Here is a 20,745-nt window from a genome sequence, read left to right as displayed (position 1 = left end):
GGCCGACTCGCCAGGTGAACCATGGAGCACAATGCCCAGTCACCTGTCATTGAGCGGTCTGGGGCTGAGGATTTCCAGAATGGCAACGCACAGCAGCAGCAGCAGCAGCAGCAGATGGAAGGCGTCGCAGCAAATACGGACTCGCTTAGCTTGAGGAGCACCAAGCAGAGCTCATCGCCGTTCAGTCGTCTACCCCGCAATGTCATCGAACGGTATGTACCATTTTCTATTTATATTTCCTGTGCTGCAAAAGTGTCATATCACCATCTTCTTGCCCATTCAATTCATAACGTCATAACATTGTTCATCGTGGTTGCTTCAGGATGGATCGAGTTTAACATACTCCGCAGCATTCTCTATACGGTTGATCCAAGCGCATTTGCGTCTCTGGCCTTGTTAAACCGAAAATGGAGGCGTATTTCCGATGCAGCTCCATTATATATCCACCACTTGTCGCATTGCCCATCATTTTCTGCGACACGGGATAGTATGCCGTATTCGGAAAGTCTGGATTCGCTCAAGCGCAGCTTCTTTGCAGAGATTAGGCGCAATGCATTCGACGTATTTTTGAGGCCTCGTCAGACACTGGTCAAACTTATATCTACATCTATGAGCTCTTCTACAGCGTTTCCGAAAGGGGAGGCTTTTCGTTTCAGTTTCTCTGCCAGCGGACATATGATCCTTTGCCTCAGCTCTTCAAGGATTGTCGTTCTCGATATAACGGCAAAATTACCCGTCGTCAAACATGAGCTTAAAACTTCAAGACGCCCTTTGGATGCTACCATTCTGGATGATGGGTTGCTTCTCGCTGTCGTATCCTCGAGGCATCAGATCAACATTTATTCCCTTTCGGATGACGACAGTAAACTCATACAATGTCTCGTGTTGAACGATACACCGAGAGCTTTGGCGCTCTCCCCGACTGGCGGTGTTCTTGCCATCGCCTATGATGATAAGATTGAAATGCAAGCTGTTGGTGAAGGTGTAATCGCAGCCGATCGACGGGCCGTTCGCTGCAATAGCGTTGATTCGATTTCATTCTCCCCAGACGGTTTCATGCTACTTGGATCTTCTGCTCGGGGTCGAACTAGCTCCATAGTTAGCGTCACCGTTCCGTTCTATACAGGAACAGAAGATGACATATCTCCCGGTGATGCGCAAGTCCGAATGTGGACCACACAAGTCCTCTTTCCCGCCAGCCTGCAAGGTTACACGAGAGCTTGCTCGCTTCCGTTCCACGAGGAGGGAGAAGACGATTGGGTTTTAGGCTACGACGAACAGAGAGGGGCCTTCAGGGTTGTCAGAATTAGCAATGCCAATGCAGGAACCGTATATTTCCCGAGTCCCTTCTCACCAAACATTTACCAGAAAGCGTCTCCCGTAATGTCCCCTGCGGTTGACGGCAAAGGCGAGCTGGTTGCATTGGGATATGAAGACAGTGGCCTTTGGGTTCATGGGATACCTAACCGTCTTGATGTTGCCTCGTCAGCTCGTTCATCGCCAGGTTTTCTGCAACAAAGTGGTGCGATCAGTGGCCATAAATTGAGTGATATCCCTGGAATCACAGCTTCTTGCTGGGTTGGCTATTCGCACTCTTCCGCTCATCCGGCGTCCAAAGGTCTTAGGTTGGTCACTGTGGCTCCTGGGGGTGTGAGTCCTCCATCAATTGGTGAAGAAGACGTCCCAGTTGACGGGGGCAGAGTGCTTCTCTTGGATTTCGACAGGTCTCCGAGAAATGGGGAGGCAATTGAAGTTAGCATCGAACTTGGCGAGGCGGAACCTAAGATGCTCACTGAGCCGAATTCAAGCATGGACACCGAGGTCGAACTTGAGAGACGGAGAACGCAACTACGCCGCAATAATACGGCTGCACCACGACGGTTACGGAACCCTGCTCGAGAAACTCATCCACCCTCGACTTCGAGTGCCAGTCAAAAGGTGTCATACTGTCACCGCAGGAACAGTTCGTATCAGTCCGATTCGAATACTCCGAGGCTCAATGCTACTTTGTTTGGAGACGCCCAGCCACGAACCGGTGACACTTTGCAACGTGCGGTTACCGCGGCCGCGGTCAATCCGCGACGATACAGTAACCCACGACAACCTCAGACTCAGCGATACATCCCTCAAGTTCCACATGAAAGTGATGCGGATAATTGGGTCCCACCACCGCCTCCTTATACTCGTGAACCTGCTGCACCGTTGCCCGAAAACCTGCGCAGGACCCTTCTCCCGGTACCGCCTGAGCTTCGTAGGGCTCAGAGTACGTCACAGGACAATGCTTCGCGAAACCGGCCTGCCCTTCACAGATTGAACACCATCACTGCTCGGATGATGAGAATTGGTGCTAGGGATCCGCAAGCAGACGAAGATGACAATGGACAAAGACGGGTGCTCCAGAGAATACGAGAGGGTGCATTGGGGCAATTCAACCAGGGTCGTGATGAGCCAGTGCCTCCAGTGCCACCGATTCCAGAATTGCACCAACCCCCTGCCACAGAAGAGTTCACCATAGTTCAGTCTCCCCAATATATTAATTCGGCCCCTGCAGCTCCTCAAGCTCCTCAGGCTCCTTCAACTCCTTTGGTCTCTCCAACACCGTCAGAAACCCTAGCATCAAGTCGATCCCGCCGACAATCAACCCGCAGCAACCAAACGGAGCACGTGGTCAGCCAAGCCGTGGCCAGCAACCTAATGGAACCAATCCCATACATCCAAGAAGAAGAATCCCCAACAACAATAAACCAAAACCAAAATCAATATCCATTCTCCTTTTCATCACCAAACCTCGGCGGCCCAGGACGAAGATTCCCCGGCGCAGCAGAGGATAGCCCAGCATCACCTACAGCACGACGAACCTGGTACCAGAGGGTCCCACCAAATGGTCGTTCCCAGTCTCAAGACCTTCGGGAAGTGTTACCGCCTCGACCAACGCCTGCTATGAATCGGAGGGCGTCAACTGATCCTACGCTTTCTAATCGGTCGCCTTCGACGGCTGCGGTCAATGAGAGTTGGCGGAGGAGGATTGAAGAGTGGAATGAGAGGACGATCCATGAGACGAATAAGAAGAATCGGAAGTGTGTGGTTATGTAACTGTGTACAAAGGACTGGATTGGGCCAGTTTGTACAGTCTAGTGGATGTGTTGATATTCTTGGATTTGTTGGCATTTGGACCTCTGCATTTATTGATTTATTTTTGATCCATTGTTTAGGTTGCATGCTTATCAGATTTGAATACCCAGTGCGCATTCGAGCTTCATTCGATTCATGTTAAGATCTCGCTTTCAAAAAGCAAATTCACTTGCTCAATTAACAGATCTATCATGATCTAGTGCATGAAACGAGGTAGTTATGAAGCTTAACTCAACAGCCCCCTCCTCCACCACCACCACCACATCCTCCTCCTCCCCCTCCTCCACACCCTCCTCCACACCCTCCTCCGCCGCCCCCTCCGCACCCTCCGCCTCCGCATCCACCACCGCCGCCACAGCTACCTCCAACATCACCACCTGCACACCCTCCAGAACCTCCACAGCTCCCAGCAGCAACACCACCACCACACGTCCCCGCTGCACAATTCCCATATCCCCCAGGTGCCAAGTTCATACAAGCCGGATTCCCCACATACGCATCAGAATTAACACCGGGATCACACATATACGGCGCATAATACGGCATGTAGACCGGCACACCCCAAACAATCGGAAACGCAGTAGTCGCAGGACCACCATCGTCGGAATTTTTCCTTTCCTTGCCCTTGTCCTTACTGTCTTTGGCAGTTTTATTCTTGACATCCTTAGAGTTTCTGCGCTCGCGCTTCTCGGCGCGGCGACGGGCTCGCTCGTAGTTGGTTTGGAGTTGCATTGCTTTCAGAGTTCTTTTAATGGAGTAGTGACTGGTTAGTGTCGTTGGTTTTACGGCGTTGTGTGCGGAGATATGTGGGTTTTTCTCTGGGTCTGAGGAGATATCCTCTCGATCGTGTAGGGCTGCGACTGTCTCGCGGGCTCGCGCTGTAGCGGAGGAAACGAAGATTCCGCTGCGGAGGTCTGGGGCTCTGATGGCCTCGCAGTACCAGCATGTGCATTCGCTGTAGAGTTCCCCGTTTGTGAACTTTTTGTACATTTTGCTTGTCCATTCGAAGCCGTCGGAGAGTTTGTCTTCACCAACTTTGTCGTCATGGTCGATAAATACGTGTTCTTGTGTTACTGAGAAAAGGTTCGAGTTCGTGACAGAGTATTGAAAGTAGCGAGAGGGGGAGAGTTGGTGCGTGTGCCAGGCTAGGTCGACATCGAGGGTGGGCACAGCCATACGCTTCGGGTTCGAGACCATGATGTGGAAGAAGACTCTGTATTTGTTGATTAGGCGGGTCATTGTTCCCATGGCAGTGGGGGAATGTAGCCAGTCGATGTTGTCCATTTTCTGGACGAAGGTTCCTTGGCGGATAACGGCGCCGACGAGGTCTAGGGAGAAGGCGGAGGTGTTTTCCCAGTAGTTGGACATCATTCGGCGGAAAGCAACTTTTTCTTCTAGATCGATGCGGCGTCGAGGAGGCCTGCCATCCTTTTTGAAGAGGCTTTCTATATCTTTGAGCTTGGATTCTAGTTCATCGCGTACGTCGGCCATGTTCTCGCAGCGGTTGATTAGCGGGTGCGTGACCATGAGTATGTCTTTTCCCACGACCCGTAGGAGCCAATTGGGGAAAAATGACCCTAGGCCAACTCGAGTGGTTCCTGCTGCTTCTGGGATGCCGTTCAGATTGTAGAGGGTTCCTGGCATTGGCGAGTCTCGGTCTAGCAGTTTATGGACGTCGCGTCGGAATCTGGCGACCTTGATTTTATCATGTGTGATAACGTAACGGCACTTAGAGCAGGTCGCTTTAAAACTCCTATCTGCGAAGCCGTGGAACTGTTCGAATGGGATGGCGGATTGGTAGGGTATGTGTCCTGCTGTCCATCGGACGTGCACTAGGGCTCCACAATTGAGGCATTCCATGTATTTTCGAAGCGGGTCTTGGAGGTTATCCCAGGATAGTTTGGTTGCCTGTTCGAATCTGCTTTTTGCGGTTTCCCCTGCATTGTATTCCAAGGTCTTATCGTTCAAGCATCTGTTGATAACAGCCCAGGGGAAGCCAGTTGACCAGAAGTTCATTTTCCCGTAACGAATGCAGTCTTCGAGAAAGGATCGTGGATTAAGCATGTGGGCATGCCATACCATCAAGACGTCGAGAGGCGGCATATATTGATGGCTCCAAGAAATCCTCGACAAACCTCCTGTAACGCTCCCATAGTGAATGTTCTGCAGCGTCTTGAGCGTCGGCCGCCCCTCAGAACTTGAAATGCACTCCATCCACCAAATCAAATATCTCTCAGCCGCTCGGCTGACATACACAGCCCATCGCTTTTCTCGTATTTTAGCAAGCATATGATTGCGTTTGTCCCAGTATTCATCTGCCTGAGCGTCATGTAGGCCGAAGAGACCATCTTCTGTGGAAATGCTCTCGCGCAGATCTGCGAAGGCTGCTAATAGCTTTAGATGGGCGACACACTGATCAGGCGTGACCGTGGAGCTGCGAGGTGATCCGGCGTCTTTGTTCAGATCCAACAAGGGTATCGTCACATGTTCTGGGATTGATATTTCGTCGTAGGCCGGGGGTGGGTCAGCTGAGGCATGGCCCTCGCCATTTTCTGTATCTAGAGCGGGTGGGCTCATAATGTCAGTATCGCTTCAGTTCATGTATATGCTACTATGTTGTGGGAACGAAGCAATATGCTCAACAAAACCGGGGCGGCTGCTTTTATAATGAAGGGTCTGATCGACAAGGCGTCTGGGGATGACCTCTCATGGCATCATACACTATTTAGGCAGAAACAATATGATTATGGCAAGTGAAATAGTGGTTTATTGGCTGACAGACAGACGGGTAAGAACCAACAAGCTTCGTTAACGCAGATTTTATCGTATACGAGCTCACGGGGCGATGCATGGTAGAGTCGGGCAACAACACAGCCTACGTTGCGGATTAGAATGGTGTAATATATTGCTTCCAAGCATCAAATAATATGCGAAATGGGATATTCATGCATGTACTTGTGCCTGATCTGCAGAGTAGTAATAGTAGTTGGTCCGATATACATGGTTGTTGATAGATGAAACGGATAAACCAATAAGGCGGTTAACTCCGAGTCGGGGAAGTCGGGGAGTCGATTATCCGGACTGCACGAGGCTATATATGAAGAAGAAATTTAGATTACACGGAGGGTGACAATGATATCTATAGACACCGTAGATGGTAGAATGAGTGCTTAGCTATCTAAACGAGTGTGTGTCCGTATATGAGGGATCTGTCGGCCTCGGTAATCGGACCAACTATTAACCTACCTCGACTTTCATCAATAGATACAGAAGTCACCTGATTCGAATCACGTGTAATAAATTCACGTGACAGCGAGATCGGACTTCCCCTCATCGAATCTGCGGCCGTTCTCGAGGGGCCTTTGGAGAAAAGCTTCACGAAAAGCGCTTCTGTCGCGTATCAAAATCCGTCTCCTGCAAGGTTTTATTGGCAGCTACTCTGATTAGCTATTCCTCATTAAATCAATAGTCACTTACCCTATCCTGTGACCCAGGTCGAGGTCTCCGCCTTCGGCCTTTTTTTTTTTCCTTCTGACTCCAACCGAGCTTTATCGATTATCACCCTGCATCGCCAAAACACACCAACGCAACCCAGTCTGGCGTTTATCGGAGGATCGTCAAGCGGAATCGGAGGCGGGGGATTGCCAGGAGCAGGGGCAATACTCGGACCAAGGGCAGAGAATCCCAATAATGCTGCGCCCAGCCCCATAATGGGAGGTGTCGGTCATTCTGCTGCTGTCGGCCCCGACGGCCTGGGGCAAGCTAGAAAGCGTAATGTCACCATGGCGGGGCTAGACAGCTCTCCGGGGAGTGTAGATGTGGATGATATCGAGGACAGTGAGCTCCGTGACGAGAAGAAGAGACAGCCTGTGAAACGCGCGTGCAACGAATGTCGCCAGCAAAAGGTACACCCCCGCTCTATGCGCTTTGCTTGGCTTGGCTTTCTTGCTGCAATGATTAGGCGCTAAATTTTTTGTTGTTGCAGCTTCGATGCGATGTGTCTCAAGACCCATGGAGCGACTGTTCGCGATGTCGACGTCTAAAACTCGATTGTAAAATCGAATCAAACTTCAAGCGCGTTGGAAAGCGAAGCCGAAATGCAGAGATGGAACGCGAGATCATTGAATTGAGGAAGAAGGTTGCGAATTCGCAAGCGAATAATCTCGCCCAGCACCAGCAGCAACCTCTTCAATCGGCGCATCCTACACCAAAGCAAGAATCAAGCCATGTCAGTCCGGCTGGGGCTTACCAGACACCTTCTGCCATATCGTCTGACCAGTACATGGGCTCTCAAGAGGCCGTGGCGTCCTTGTTAGACTTGCGTTCGGGCTTTGATGGTTCCAACTACATGCGGAATGGCAATCATCAACTCAAGCGACTTGAAGATGTCATTATCATACCAGAGACGATGACAGAGTTATTCAACTTGTAAGAATATATCCTTCATTCTGCGCACGAGCGATGCTAATGCTGCTAGGTTTTTCCTATTCTACCATCCATTCCTCCCGTTCCTCGACCGAGAGCGATCGCCTGAAGACTACTATCACACCTCGCCACTTCTTTTCTGGACTATAATTAGCGTTGGTGCACGACGGTACCAAGGGGACTCTCATCTCCTTAATTCTCTGGCCGGTCCGGTGTCGCGACTCGTATGGAGCACATTAGCAGACATCCCACAGAGCTACCATGTCGTCAAGGCTCTTTGTCTGCTTTGCACATGGCCTTTTCCAACCAGCAGTACCTCAACAGACCCGACGTTCATGCTGTGTGGTATGATGATGCAAGTCGCCATGCAACTTGGTCTTCACCGGCCTTCGCACACTCAGGACTTTAGCAAGTTCACAGTGGAGCTGATTGAGGAGGAGCTCAGGGATAAAGTGAGAACATGGGCGATCTGCAATATTGTGGCTCAGCGGTATGTTCTTCTCTTTCTTCCTTCCGACAATCGCTGACTAGTCTAGGGTTGCAACTGGTTATGGACAACCACCGTCTACTCTCTACGACTGGACACTGTCGTGGAGCGAGTTGACAGACCCGAACTTCAAGCTTCCTGAGGGCATAAAACCCAGACTCGAGATTGAGCGATTCTGTAACAAGGTCACCAAATCCCTTTACACCAACCAGCGAGACCCGGTTGGACTGTGCAGTGATCAGGAGCGGTCAACCTTGATATCGTTCCTCGCGCGAGATTTTGATGAGCTTGAGCAGAAGCACAAAGTACAAAATGACTGTACGTTACCTTGTTTCTCGGCAAAGAGCTATGCTAATCTTGAAGGTGTCACCGACCTTTATCTCCGCGCCGCGAACCTCCACCTTCACTTATCAGCTTTCTTCGACGATCCGACGACAACGAAGGATTACCGTGAGCGTCTCTTGACTCTTTACGCTGCAACAACATCGTTCCTCGAGGCCGCCATGAACCTCGAAACAGAAGTCGGACCAGTTCTATCTTACACACCTTACTATATATACCAAATGATGGTGGCAGGAGGATGCACGTTGCAGAAGCTGGGGAAGAGCTTCTTTTCCACTCACATCGATATGGATTACACCAAGAACCTTTTCAACCGAACCATTTGGGCCATCCGCGGTGTGTCTGTGTCTAGCAACGACCTCCCAGAACGGCTGGCAGAGGTTCTGGCGCAGATGTGGAGATTGGGAGGTGCTCCAGCTCCTAATAATACGGAGGTCGACGACACTTTGACGCTGAAGGTTCGGTGTCGCATGAGTATGTCCTTGCTCTACGACTCTGTGTGGAGATGGCGAGAGGATGCAAGGACCAAGGGTCGGAATATCGAAGGTATGCTTATATCTACCCTACAAGTAAAAGATGAAGCAGATAGTTAACGCTCTACAGCATACCTCAAAAACCCCACAAACCCTGACTCCAACGCAGACTCCTCAGCAAACTCCTCCGCTGCCGCAGGCCGTCCCGCATCCTCAACACCAGTGGTCAGCGGTGGGGACCCCAGCTTAGCACCCGCGCCTATACTCGCTCAAGCAAACCTCGGGGTGGGAGAAACACATAGCCTACCGAGCGGGTTCATGGAACCGAATTATGAGGTGTTCGACCCACTAAACTGGCTACTCGATGGCTTGGTTGATTTACCGTATCCGTACTCAACGGTTTCAGGAATGGAGGCTCAGGGCATTGCCTAAGCTTTTCCTTCCTCTTATTTTTGCGGAAAATTTTCTATGATCTCATTTCATGCTCTTTTCATTCTGTGATGTACTATACCATACAGGGTTTCAGTTTACGTTGACGAGGGCAAAAGGAGTCCTTGGTGTTTTGTTTGCTTTGCGTGTTTTGATCATTCAGCGAATACCATGTGCAATGCGTTTCCTAGCTAGCTATTTACATTACATAGTACATAATGCGAGTATTTGCCTGACGTGTATAAACATCCATCCTGCACAGAACGAAGCCATCTTCTCTAACCTAATATCCCTAGGTCAAACAGACTATCGGTATAATCTATCCCTCGTTCAATGTAGAAAGAATCTCGCGCAATCTCTCAACCGCCATCTCAGCCCCGCTAGCAACAGCCTCATCCTTCGAAAAACACCCCAGCACAGTCGCCAACTCCTCTCCATCTAGCGTAACACGAACCCCAAACCCAACATCCTTAACATTCCCCTTCCCCGGCACATCGTTATACTCAACCTTCCTCGATCCAACCATGGTATAGAGTCTCGTGCGCGGGTGTTCAACGATGACATTATCCACAAGCACGCGGCCGAGATGCTTCATCATCCCGATATGGTGTAGGAATTTCTCGCATTCGTCGATGTCCCCGTGTGTGTCGATAAATATCGCGCCGATGATACTTTCAATGATATCTGAGTAACATTTTTCGGCACGCAGTTTGGTAAGCAGTCCCCAGGGAAATTCATCACCGCATTCTAACTGATGCTTGATTGTGTCGCGGAGGTTCGCATGGCGCTGGAGGAATGCGCGCTGGGTGGTTAGAAAATCGGGGTTATCAAAGCGCATGAATTTCCACAACTCGAGCGTATTCTTTGTGATTGTTGTATCGAAGGTCCCAGTTTGCGGGGACTGCTGGATTGAACGGACGCCTGTTTCGAGGTTATGTTCCATGCAAAGAAAGGCGAGAAAGTGCGCGTTCACGAGCGCGGCTTTGACGTGTGTCATTGTACTCTCTGACATGGCGGGGGTGTGTGCGAAGATGCGGCGGTTTATGATGAGGTCGAGGAGTGCGTCACCCAGAAACTCAAGACGTTGGTAGGATGCCGTGGACAGGTCTCGTTGCCACGAGGGGTGCGTGAGGGCTTCCCAGATCAAGGAACGGTCTGTGAAGTGGTACCCGACTAGTTGGTCGATGTTATCATCGAGGTGTGGTGGTGCGATGGGGATAGGACTAAGATTGTGGTCTGGTGAGGAGCCGATAGACGGTGGTGTGTTTCGGACAACGTTGGGGAGGAATAGGTGGATCATTGACCAGGCGAGGGCCATGCCGCCGTCGACATAGGCCGCGCCGATGAGAGCTTCCAAGGCATCTGCGGCCATTTTGCTGGAGAGTTCTTTTTCGGGGGGTGCGGGGAGGGATTCTGCTGTTGTTAGGGTTGGGACTGTCCATTTGCGGGCTATGAGGGCTTTGGCGAAGAGGTATTTCTCTAGGCCTGCGCGCATAGCTGCGTCTGTAAGTGATGCGTTGGAGACAACATGACTCTTCCGCTGGGTTAGATATCCCTCGGGCCAAAGCGGGTTGTCGTGAAAGAGCTGGATGCATACGGCGTATTTGAGAACGGCGTCGCCGAGAAATTCAAGTCGCTGGTAGTTATTCGTCCACTGCACTGAAGGACACGTGATGGCCTCTGCAACAGTTCGGATAGTCATGCCGGGAATATCCCGAAGTAATGTCTCGCGGAGACGCGCTGCTACCAGATTCCGCTGCAGCCCGTGCATCAGCTGAGGCAGAAGGATGCTGACCCGGCCCATTTCCCAGGGTAAACGATCAGAGGTGCAAGCCCGAGCTTGGATCTGCGTGTCCTTGGCTTCTGATTCCTTGTCATTGGAATTCGGTACTGCTGATAATGATGAGTTTTGGTGTAGCACGTCCCAGTTCCTCTTGAAAGGTCGCACTTGCGCCAGTAGTTCCGAGCCATTCTCGGGGAGTATCCAGCGGACAAACTGATGCGGTCTGTTGTATACCACATGGCTTCTGATTATTCCAGGCGGAGCGGCAGAGGACTTTTCGTTATACCATGTTAGACAGTTATGGGTCCCTCTGTTAGTACCCAACCATTTCTCGAGACTAGCAGTTTCAGCTGGAACGTCTGGAGTTATCAGAACAGCATAGCATTTTTTGTCATCCTCCTCCGGTCGTTTTGTCCGCGCAGAGTTTAGTAAAGTATGCGTAGTCTCTCGCATGAGCTTCAGGTCCAATGGCGATACACTGACGACCTCTGATTTCTCCAAGGAGATCTCGAAAGTAGTCTGGCTGTCCCAGTATAGCGTCAATGGTTCCACCTCGGGTATCTTAACCGGTGTTATCATGGCTACTCCAAGATCAGGACGAGGTATCCCATTATGTTTGATGAAAATGCGACTCCTATGTACGTCCGTGCCCAAATGTGTTCCGGACATTTCTTTCCAGGGGTCGTAAGAGTCAAAATTAGCAAGCTTTGGCCTATCGAGTATCTCCTCATGACCCTCGGCGGCTTGTGCCAGGATTTGATTCCGAGTCAATGGGAGGAAGTTATCGTTTACTAATTTCGCTCGATGCATTGCGGTGTATGCTTGGAAGGCTGCGTCCTTCTTGGCTGCGCGCTCCGTGAGCCACCACAGAAGGCCTTGCGCAACACGGAGTGTTGGATCAAGACTACTTGGGAGGATAACTGTAGCTCTGAACCGGCCGGTTTTGGGCTCTTTCTCGACTTTGAACCGGGGGCGTAAGTCGACAAGCTCCTTGGACTGTAGTGTTGTGCAAAAATGATAGAGATGTGAGACCGCAGTATTTGCTGTCAGCAATGCCCTGAAAATGATGTTAGCTAACTGACCCAAGCTGCATGTTGAGAGCTACAATACACACCCCGTCCTTAACCTCAATTGAAATGCGACATCCTCTGGTAAATTCTCCAGCTGTTCGAGCTGTTGAAGCGTTCGCTTGTCATCTTGATACAACCGAATCATTTCTTCCTCGAGTTCCTGCCACCGCGTAACCGCATCTGACATATCATCATCTGCAATCATAATCGCAAACGTGGATTGTTGCTGTCGAGCACGACCTCGCCGTTGAATAAACGATTTGAGGTTACTTGGGTGGTCAAAGCACACAACCAAATGACAAGCCGTTAAGTCAATGCCTTCCTCGAGAACGTCCGTGGCCACAATCAGATTCTTCCCGCCCTCTCGAAATTGCAATAGCGTCTCGTCCACTGTGTCCGGATCCAGCACATTGAAAATATCATGTTTCTTGCTTCTGTTCGTAGAACTCATGCACGATGCGCAGCGAAATACATCTCGAGTCGCTGGATGCTGTGCAACAAGCTCTGCCAGTACATATGAAGCAGCTCGTTCTTTGACAAAGACAATCCCAAAAAAGTTACCATGATCCTCATTTTGCAAAAATGATAAAAGACGCTCGACTTTCCCAGAGACAGCACCAGGAGCAGAAAGCGGAATTCGACTAGTATGCAAAAGGGCCTCTAGCCTCTCAGCTAGGCCTACCTTCACTTGGTCCACCCATAAACTGTTGACATTAGACTTTACCTGACCCACGATCCTGCGCGTCGTCTCTATGATGAAAAAGTCTGCAGCCCAGGCACCCAGTGTGTAATAGATTTTCATGGCTCTAATGAAGAACCTGGTCATCTGGTCTTGCGCTTTTGCGCCTATCAAGCTAATCAAGGCACCAGTGAAATCTGAGCAAGGACCTTCGTTTCGATCAGGAAGGAGTTGAAATAAGACTTGAAGAGAAGCAACATCTTCAGGATGGATTGCATCAGCAAATATGGCAGGATATGCTAGTTGAGATAGGTTTGGCCGGTGGACATATTTCATGAGCTCTTGTCGTTGTAGTTGCGGAGTCCGGCTCACTGCGTCGAGGTTTTCCTCGATTTTTCTAATACATGAGCTTTTGCAAAAAAAAAAAAAAAAAAAAAAAAAAGAAGAAGAAGAAGTAAAGACCAAGACGCACCGGATATCAGCGACTTTGGATTTCATAATGGGGCTCGCTGTCAGTCCCAGAATGTGAGGCACGGCCTGCAGGCCTCTGCTCTTCTTCGTGGGATGATAGAAATCTCTCATGATTCTGTTACCCGGATGGTTCTTGACACAGTGATGAGCTAGACATCAAGCATCAGTATAACACACAGTATACTCGTAAAAAAAAAATCTTACCCTCATCAAAAACAATAAGTGCCAATTTCTCCATCCTAACAAATCCATGGGCCAACGCATCCGCCAAAACGGCGTGCGTCGAAACAACGACACTCATATCACAAAGTGCAGCATCCCAGATCCTCTGTTCACTCCAGCGATCCACGCCATCATCCCCGATCAACAGTCTGATATTTATAGCTGGGATATGTAAAGCGATAGCTTCTTTCTGCTGAGCGGCGAGCGCTACGGTGGGCGTCAGGAACCAGACTATTTTTTCCGAACTGCACCGCGCTAACTCGGCTGTTATTCGCATGCTTGCCCTATTTTATATGGACAATTTTTAGATTTTCTTTCTAGAGATATAGTGTCAGATTCCGACTTACACGTGTGTTTTTCCGCTCCCAGTGTCCATCTGCTTGTTTGGTTAGCGGGGTGAATCTGTATACAAGTAGTATAGCTAGTTATGAATGCGACAGACCACCAGGATAATATTCTCTTTCAGGCTCTGGTCCAGCATTTCCAGCTGGTAGCCTCGAGCTACATATCCATCCATTTTTTGTTTTTCTTGGTCAAAATATTGTTTTGGTGAGGAAGTCGACTTGAATTGTTTATGCATGAACATTGCCCCGCCTCCACAGTTTTCTGCCTTTGTTATCGCGCCTAATAATCAATGCCAATAGTCCTGAGATGACAATCACCCTGGAAGCACGCCATTTAGTATATCTCTCAACTATCAAATTCTCAAGAGATTGACCCCTCTGGTAGGCTGAAAATAGCCAATTGAGCCTACTCTCCGTGATGCAACATTGTTCAGCCTTTGATAAATCATCATTGTTGCGAACATGCAAAGGCCTACACGCATCCACTGAGCCCTTTCTCTACCAAGATATCAACCTAAGCTGGCTTGCACATATGACCCCACTGCAACGAATACTGCAACTTTATCTGAACCATTCCACTACAAAGACCAGATGTAGCATCCTCGGTACAACACATCAGTATACTCTCCTCTAATCCCCCAACAGTAGATCACTGGGTTCTCAGCCAGAAGGTCATGGACTGCAACCGAGAGGTGTCGCGTTTCGCAGATGTGGTTTCGGCTGCATGCCGCACCATTTACCTTACGTGGTTTACCCCGGAGGAAGAGCCTGAGTGAGTGGGGTTTCTCGAAAGAGAGATGTTCCACGTCCTTGTAGCGATTTTTATCTCCAGGCTGCGCCATTTGAAGGCCCTTCGCATGGTTCACTCTTTTGTCTGGCTTGGTGGGTATCCTGGGAGGACGGTGATGTATTCGCTTTTTTCAAGGGAACCTGATTCCGCCAGTATACCGTCGAAACTTGAGTCACTCCGGCTGAGCAAGAGGAAGAAGATCTATATGCAGCTATATCGGAGACAGAGGAATAATATTCGCCTATGGATGAACAAGAAGAAGACTGGCCTATGAATGAGCCAGAAGGACAAGTTTTGCCTACGGATGAACCAGGGGTCGATGGCATCCAAGGTAGTTATTGCTTGGGTCAATTTGTCTTTTAGTTTTGTCTACCTTCCGTTCGTCATATATCGATCTAGCTGCGGGACAATGCAAGCCTCGAGATTCTCGGAAACAAACCCAAACTTCCCCCAACTGCAAATACTCATCTTAGCTCGCTCAATGGCCTCAGCACAAGCCATCACCTCTCTGTTCACCCAGACCCAATCTCTGAAAAGCTCCATCTGGGAATAGCATATGACTGGCACACACAACAATCCTTGAGAGCAGCGGGGTTATTGCACAAGCCCTATAATCCATCAGCAAGACCATCGAGAATCTCTTCATGGGCGTAGAATACCACCCAGGCCTCAATAGCAATCTCCATAAAGACGAGAGCAAAGCACACCTACTAATGCTATTTCATGGCATTCTCAGAAAATTTCCACGCCTCCAAACAGCCGAGATACCGATGCTTGTCCTTCTCGGCCCAAATTCAGATTTCGGCGGCCCTGGTGGAATGAGAGACCTCTTACCCAAACTCTGCATCGACTGGTCTTGAGAAGTGACTTGGCGAGTGTCGAGGAGCATGAGTACTGGGTTGGGTGGATAACGGATGCTGTGCGTGTCCATCTCAAGGGGGACTGGAAGGCATCGACGCCTCTGCTTCAACATGTGTGTGGCCGGGTTTGGTTTTGGTATTGGTGTAATGAGCCGGATGACTGGTGGCTTATGAGGGATCTGCTGAAGGAGGTTTGTGAGAAAGCAAGTATCGGGCAGGAGTTTATTGCTGATAATCTTGGGCCTGGGTTGTGGGTTCGGGAGCTGGTTATGTGATGATATGGAGATGGAGGTATGTTTATACATTCTTTTCTTTCGTTGTATAGACGTCGGCTTTATGCTCTTGCCGAGCATATCAGAGCGACACTTAGCATTGAATGTTTACTTAACGATAGAGTGATTGTGGTCAGGAGGAATGCAATTCAAATGCAATGCAATCTAGGCTGATTAACTAGGTCAAGAAAATATGCCATATCGTGTTCATCTGGAGATATCAAGGACAAAAAATAAAAAAACCAAAAACATGAAAAAGCAAATCATCATAAGTCATAACATATATCATCATATCATCAAAATGTAGTAAAATCCGGTCCAATCAAACGCAATATAATGCAATCTCCAAGGTTCAACCAAAACATTGACAAATGTTTACTTCCAAAGAAATCACAACCCCCGAGTCAACACGGCATTCCCAGCACTGGACTGCACCTGCACCACATTCCCAATACTCTGCTTCAACTTCTCCCGTCTGGCTTCATGCTTCCGCTCCTCGCGCAGCTGCTTCCTCCGCCGCAACCGTTTCTGCATCGTCGCGAGTCGAACTCGGTATCCCATCATGGAAACTAAATGGAAGCTACGCCGGCGTAGGGGCGAGGTGCGGGTGGTGCGGTTGATGAATCCGGGGCTGTTGAGGGTGCTTCCGAGTGCAAGGGTGCTGCGATTGAGAGATGGGTCGTAGAGGCGAGTTCGTTTTCGCGTTTCTGACCTTGATGCACGGGTTTGGTGGCATGGGTGGACGTCGGGGCCGTTGATGACCACGCGGGGTTGAGGCATGCCTAGAGAGTTCTTGATGATATGCTCATTTTGGTTGCCGGTTTGGGAGGATGAGGGCGGCTTTGTGTTGGAATTAGTGGAGTTGTGGAGGCGCCAGAATCGGCTATTGGGTTCTTTTCCAGTCTTGCGGTTCGCCGCCGACGTTGAGAAGGACCGTTTGAGAGCATCAGTGGCTCCTGGACGAGAACGAACTGTCCAAGCACGTCGCAGAGATCCAAATCTGCGAAAGACTGGCTCTCGATCGTTGGAATTCGAATCCCGTTCGAATACCTTAGGTGGAGTCAGCGGGCTGGCTTGAATGGGTGGGCTAATAAGCTGTTTAGGCTTAGCCTGAGACATGGCTGTTGACTGCCGGCGCTGAGCCTCAGAAGCCTTCCTCTCCCTGCGCTTTTGTTGGTCGATAACCAGAAGCGATTCGTTGTTATGCGGGTAGAGGCTCACAGCCTTGGCTTCACTAAGTTCCCACCCTGGGGATGAAGGCATGGAGCCTAGGCTCAAAGGCATCGAAGGACTAAGAAGATCAGACATATCCTCGATTCCGATCAAAATCGACTGCGTTTTATTGTCAGACATGTGGGAATCGGGGCGTGAAGTTTGGCGCGGAGGTTCAAGTAGCGGTTGCTCTGCTTGAAGTTTCCGCCTCTCGACGTCCTCTATGGCCAGTGTATGGCTGCGAAGACTATCGGATGTGAGAGATGTAGCCCGCGAGTTGTTTGCACTCGTGGGTGCTGACAATGAGGACCTGCGCGGAGGCACAATAGGCCGACGACTTCCAGCGACCGAGTCTGCTCTTCGCGGAGGGCCCAAAGAGCTAGCTCTGCTCCCTGGTGCTGTGGCTGCACGCCGACGCGATCGCTGAGAAGAAGCTTTGGATGGGTTACGGCTAGTGGACGTTGATGGTGAAGTCTTCAGAGAGGAACGCCGCTCTGGGATGACAACCACAGGGACTACATCAACGTTCTGGTGCGGTGCCTCGGAAGTTGGGGCCGCGGGTACGGACATCTCGGGCGCAATGATTCTGCGGTCTTCATCCGTTATACGGGCTGCTTTGTGCACTAATCGATGTTGCGTGTCGGGCCCGGAAGTCGTCGATGCATGCTCTAACTTTGTGACAGGCGAACTGGCCGAGCGCAACGAAGGTCGCTTCTCCGTATGTCGCAAGATCGGTTTCGTCGATCGCACAGGATCAACAACCACGGCTTCCACCGTCGATGTTGCGGACACCCCCGAGGATCTTTGACGATCCGGGTCTTTAGGATAATCAACTGGCCAACCAATCTCTTCACGGAATTGCTCAAGGGATAGACTATGTGCAGGACCGTGAACATAATCAACTTGGTCGCGCACGTTGCTCTCGTGTCCCAAAGGGGTTCCCAAATCGCGCGCTTCCGTATCAATCGCAGGTGGTCCCCACGGCTCTGTATCCTTGCTTTCATGGCGATCATACTTTCTTGAACGCTGTCGTTTGGATATGTTGATTGTCAATTCGCAAGAGCTGGGTTGCGGAGAGTTTCCTGATCTTTTGGGTCGATCTGAATCGTATTTGACCTCCGTCCTCAAAGGATGTTCGCCCCTTTCCAGCGGCTTCTGTGAATCCGCTTTCCTCCTTTCCTGTCGCCTTGGCGTAGACGAGCGACAAGTTGTATCTGAATCACCGTCGGAATACACAGTTCCACGAGTCGTCTCCGTGCGAACTGAGGGTGTTGTTTGTCTTGAACGGCTGGTACTTCGAGACACTCGAACCGGAGTCTCCTCGGCCGTCGATACTCTGATTTCAGGAATGCGGTAGTCCCGAGACAGTTTCTCATCGTGCCTCTCGCCGTCGTCGCTAGAGAGGTCGTCTTCAGTAGGTTCGCGACGGGTCAAAGCAAGAGACGGGGCTTTTTCATGGTCATGAAGGTCTGAGAAGCTGTTTCGTGCATCCGGGGCAAATATCTGTATGACAATTTCTCTCCTGCGAGGGGCTTTATGGGACTTGGAACGAGATTGTTTTATGCCCGATGCGACAAGGGAAGAATCGGAATCGCGCATGCCGGGCATATCGATATCAGAATCCAAATAGCAATAACAAGAATATCCTGACAAATTGGTTGAATACAATAATAGCATGGCACTGCAGAGCAGATTCAGGAGTTATAGGGAAAAGTATTAAGAACGGAGAGATCGCATAGCGAGACGAGACAATCCGTAACTGGGGCAGTCAATGCAGTACAGGTCCACGTGCAGAACGTAAATTCCGACCCACGCGCAGAAAGGGACCAGCCCGTTTCCTGCACGGATAACCGATATTTAAGGCGAAACCAGGTCTCAAGCAAGGGAGTCCGACATGCAACGGCAAGGGCTGTTGTGGAATATGCGGGTGGAATCTGCAACAGATCGGCCCGTCGGGCAGCGCAGTACAAGTACACGTACCCGTACAAACAAGTGTTTGTCCGGGGGCGATGTCAAATATGGACGGATTCTGAAATATTCAATCGAAAGAGCTTTGAGTAGCGACGTGTTCGAAGTCAGAATGAGGCGCGGTGGAGATGCGAGTCGGGGAAATGAAAGGGAAGAAACGTCGGCGTCAAAACATGAATCGTAACATCATCAGGTCATTAAATAGTCGAGTCGTAAAAATAAAACAAGGTAAAGGAGGAAGTGATGAAAGAAAAAAGGTAGTAATGAGAAGGATGAAGAGGAGAAAACTTGAAGTTGGAGAGCGGGGACAAAAGCGTGACTTTTTTTTTTTCTTCTTCTGCCAAACAACTCATCTAGCCCCACGAAGCATATCACTCGCTCAATGAGGTATATGCTTTCTTGTCGAACAAAATATCATAATCTCGCATTTCTAGAGACCATCGGCTTTCTGAAGCCAGCGACTCGCCGGCCAGTGGAGTCTCACAAGCTCAAGCAAACCCAGTGTGTCCTGATAAAGCCGTTGTCTGCTCTCGGGCTTGTGCCCTGGATCTGCAGCATATGTATCCTGAATATGGCATTGCAACTTACAATGAGACCATTTACCTGAGACAGGTACCCGGTGGGTATCGCTATGAACAAGCTCTCCAGTCTTATTTGGCTTCGCGTATTATCTCCACAGTGTTGTCAACTTTATGGCAATGGACTATCTACCAAGCAGAATCATCATCGAGGTCGGGCTCATTCATTCACCAGGTGAATAACAGGGATGTTCAGAGGTAGCTGCTGCAAACCGTAAGTTCCTTGGATTCGATGTGACTGACTTACGTTAGAACGGCATCTGCACCGGACAGATGTTTGGGCGTTTTCTGGCTCAAGCGTTTCCTGTTGATAAGGTTCATGTGAATACTCGGTGCACGCTCGACAAGATGTCAAGCGGCCTGGTCTGTCTGTGCTGCCAATACATTTATGAAGATTCACACAAGCACAGAGATACATTGGGCCTGTGGAGGAAAAACTGGAGAATGAACGCCTGATTCCCAGTAGTAATTGACAACGGGTATCTCGTAGATAGACACCATCGAATCGAGAATCTGGTACGTGTTTATACGGGTAAAGCTGCCATCCAAAACGCCATAATCACATGGGGCCTACTTGTGTTATTTACTCCACCGTCACGACCCAATATGCGTTTCCTCCACTGGATTGTTTGCTTGGAGGCTCGGCGTCGGGATGCTTGTTGAGAGGACACTGCGTGGGTGGGCTGGTCGGTTTCTTTCTGTATAGGGAGGAATCGTGCTTCAAGAGAAAGGCGTCGATCTCACTAGGACTACTAGACAGTCTCACAGGAACCATGTGCGGAATAATAGAATCTTTCTGTCGGGAACACCGCGATCAGGCGATGCATGCGATGCATAGCTGGACACGATTGACCGCGGTTGGAGATTCGTACCGTTTACTCCTGCTTTGCGACGGTGAGACAGATGGATACTTGGAATACACACTGTGGGCAGTGCTATCCCAGATCTACACTTTTACAGATTGACTCCGTTCTTTTAATCCTCTAGTAGTCCAATCTACCCCATGATAGTAATAGTGGATGCTGTTTCCTCTCCAGAAACAGTTGCTCCTCGCATTGACAGCATCTGACAAAGCACATGGTATTAGCGACACCCCAACCCACAGCTCGTCTACAGCCCCTATTCTTGTGCAAAATTGGAGAACCCATTACGAATGAGAAACATTCCTGCCGTTAGTGGGTCATTCCAACCAAAGCGTTGTTTGAGCC

The 20,745-nt window shown here is 49.9% G+C and overlaps 5 protein-coding genes across 5 annotated transcripts; 2 read left to right on the top strand and 3 right to left on the bottom strand.

Annotated features, from left to right (window-relative positions):
- Positions 1–21: 21 nt before the first annotated feature.
- On the top strand, positions 22–3,093 carry EURHEDRAFT_513077 (F-box domain protein; the record flags this gene model as incomplete). Its single annotated transcript, XM_040786128.1, has 2 exons — positions 22–212; positions 351–3,093. 2 exons carry the CDS (start codon positions 22–24, stop codon positions 3,091–3,093), a joined length of 2,934 nt encoding a protein of 977 aa, XP_040641698.1.
- Positions 3,094–3,363: 270 nt separating this feature from the next.
- Positions 3,364–5,709, bottom strand: EURHEDRAFT_449732 (uncharacterized protein; the record flags this gene model as incomplete). Its single annotated transcript, XM_040783836.1, has 2 exons — positions 3,364–3,762; positions 3,793–5,709. The coding sequence occupies 2 exons, from the start codon at positions 5,707–5,709 to the stop codon at positions 3,364–3,366; spliced, it is 2,316 nt and encodes a 771-aa protein (XP_040641697.1).
- A 1,133-nt stretch (positions 5,710–6,842) lies between these two features.
- On the top strand, positions 6,843–9,291 carry EURHEDRAFT_400169 (putative C6 transcription factor (Leu3); the record flags this gene model as incomplete). The annotated part of the gene is made up of 5 exons (XM_040779988.1): positions 6,843–7,037; positions 7,118–7,560; positions 7,610–8,047; positions 8,094–8,932; positions 8,990–9,291. 5 exons carry the CDS (start codon positions 6,843–6,845, stop codon positions 9,289–9,291), a joined length of 2,217 nt encoding a protein of 738 aa, XP_040641696.1.
- Positions 9,292–9,435: 144 nt separating this feature from the next.
- EURHEDRAFT_409311 (putative RNA helicase/RNAse III) lies at positions 9,436–14,061 on the bottom strand. The gene is made up of 6 exons (XM_040781048.1): positions 13,956–14,061; positions 13,861–13,889; positions 13,496–13,797; positions 13,293–13,440; positions 12,186–13,217; positions 9,436–12,128 (listed from the first exon to the last, which is right to left on the bottom strand). Exons 1-6 carry the CDS (start codon positions 14,028–14,030, stop codon positions 9,608–9,610), a joined length of 4,107 nt encoding a protein of 1,368 aa, XP_040641695.1. The 5' UTR covers positions 14,031–14,061; the 3' UTR covers positions 9,436–9,607.
- A 2,108-nt stretch (positions 14,062–16,169) lies between these two features.
- Positions 16,170–18,599, bottom strand: EURHEDRAFT_400167 (uncharacterized protein; the record flags this gene model as incomplete). Its single annotated transcript, XM_040779987.1, has 1 exon — positions 16,170–18,599. The coding sequence occupies one exon, from the start codon at positions 18,597–18,599 to the stop codon at positions 16,170–16,172; it is 2,430 nt and encodes an 809-aa protein (XP_040641694.1).
- Between the last annotated feature and the right edge of the window lie 2,146 nt (positions 18,600–20,745).

The sequence above is a fragment of the Aspergillus ruber genome (genome assembly GCF_000600275.1).
Source record: "Aspergillus ruber CBS 135680 unplaced genomic scaffold scaffold00004, whole genome shotgun sequence".
NCBI lineage: Eukaryota > Fungi > Ascomycota > Eurotiomycetes > Eurotiales > Aspergillaceae > Aspergillus > Aspergillus ruber.
The sequence above is the reverse complement of the archived record's forward strand: the minus strand, read 5'-3'. Positions and strand labels throughout refer to the sequence as shown.

What these genes read in the sequence shown, in the direction of transcription:
- EURHEDRAFT_409311 (XM_040781048.1), bottom strand. Translation starts at nt 14,030, where the DNA reads ATGGATGGATATGTAGCTCGAGGCTACCAGCTGGAAATGCTGGACCAG. An exon ending in AAGAGAATATTATCCTGGTG is followed by an intron (nt 13,890 to 13,955) that starts GTCTGTCGCATT and finishes CCAAACAAGCAG; the next exon opens with ATGGACACTGGGAGCGGAAA. An exon ending in GGGAGCGGAAAAACACACGT is followed by an intron (nt 13,798 to 13,860) that starts GTAAGTCGGAAT and finishes CATATAAAATAG; the next exon opens with GGCAAGCATGCGAATAACAG.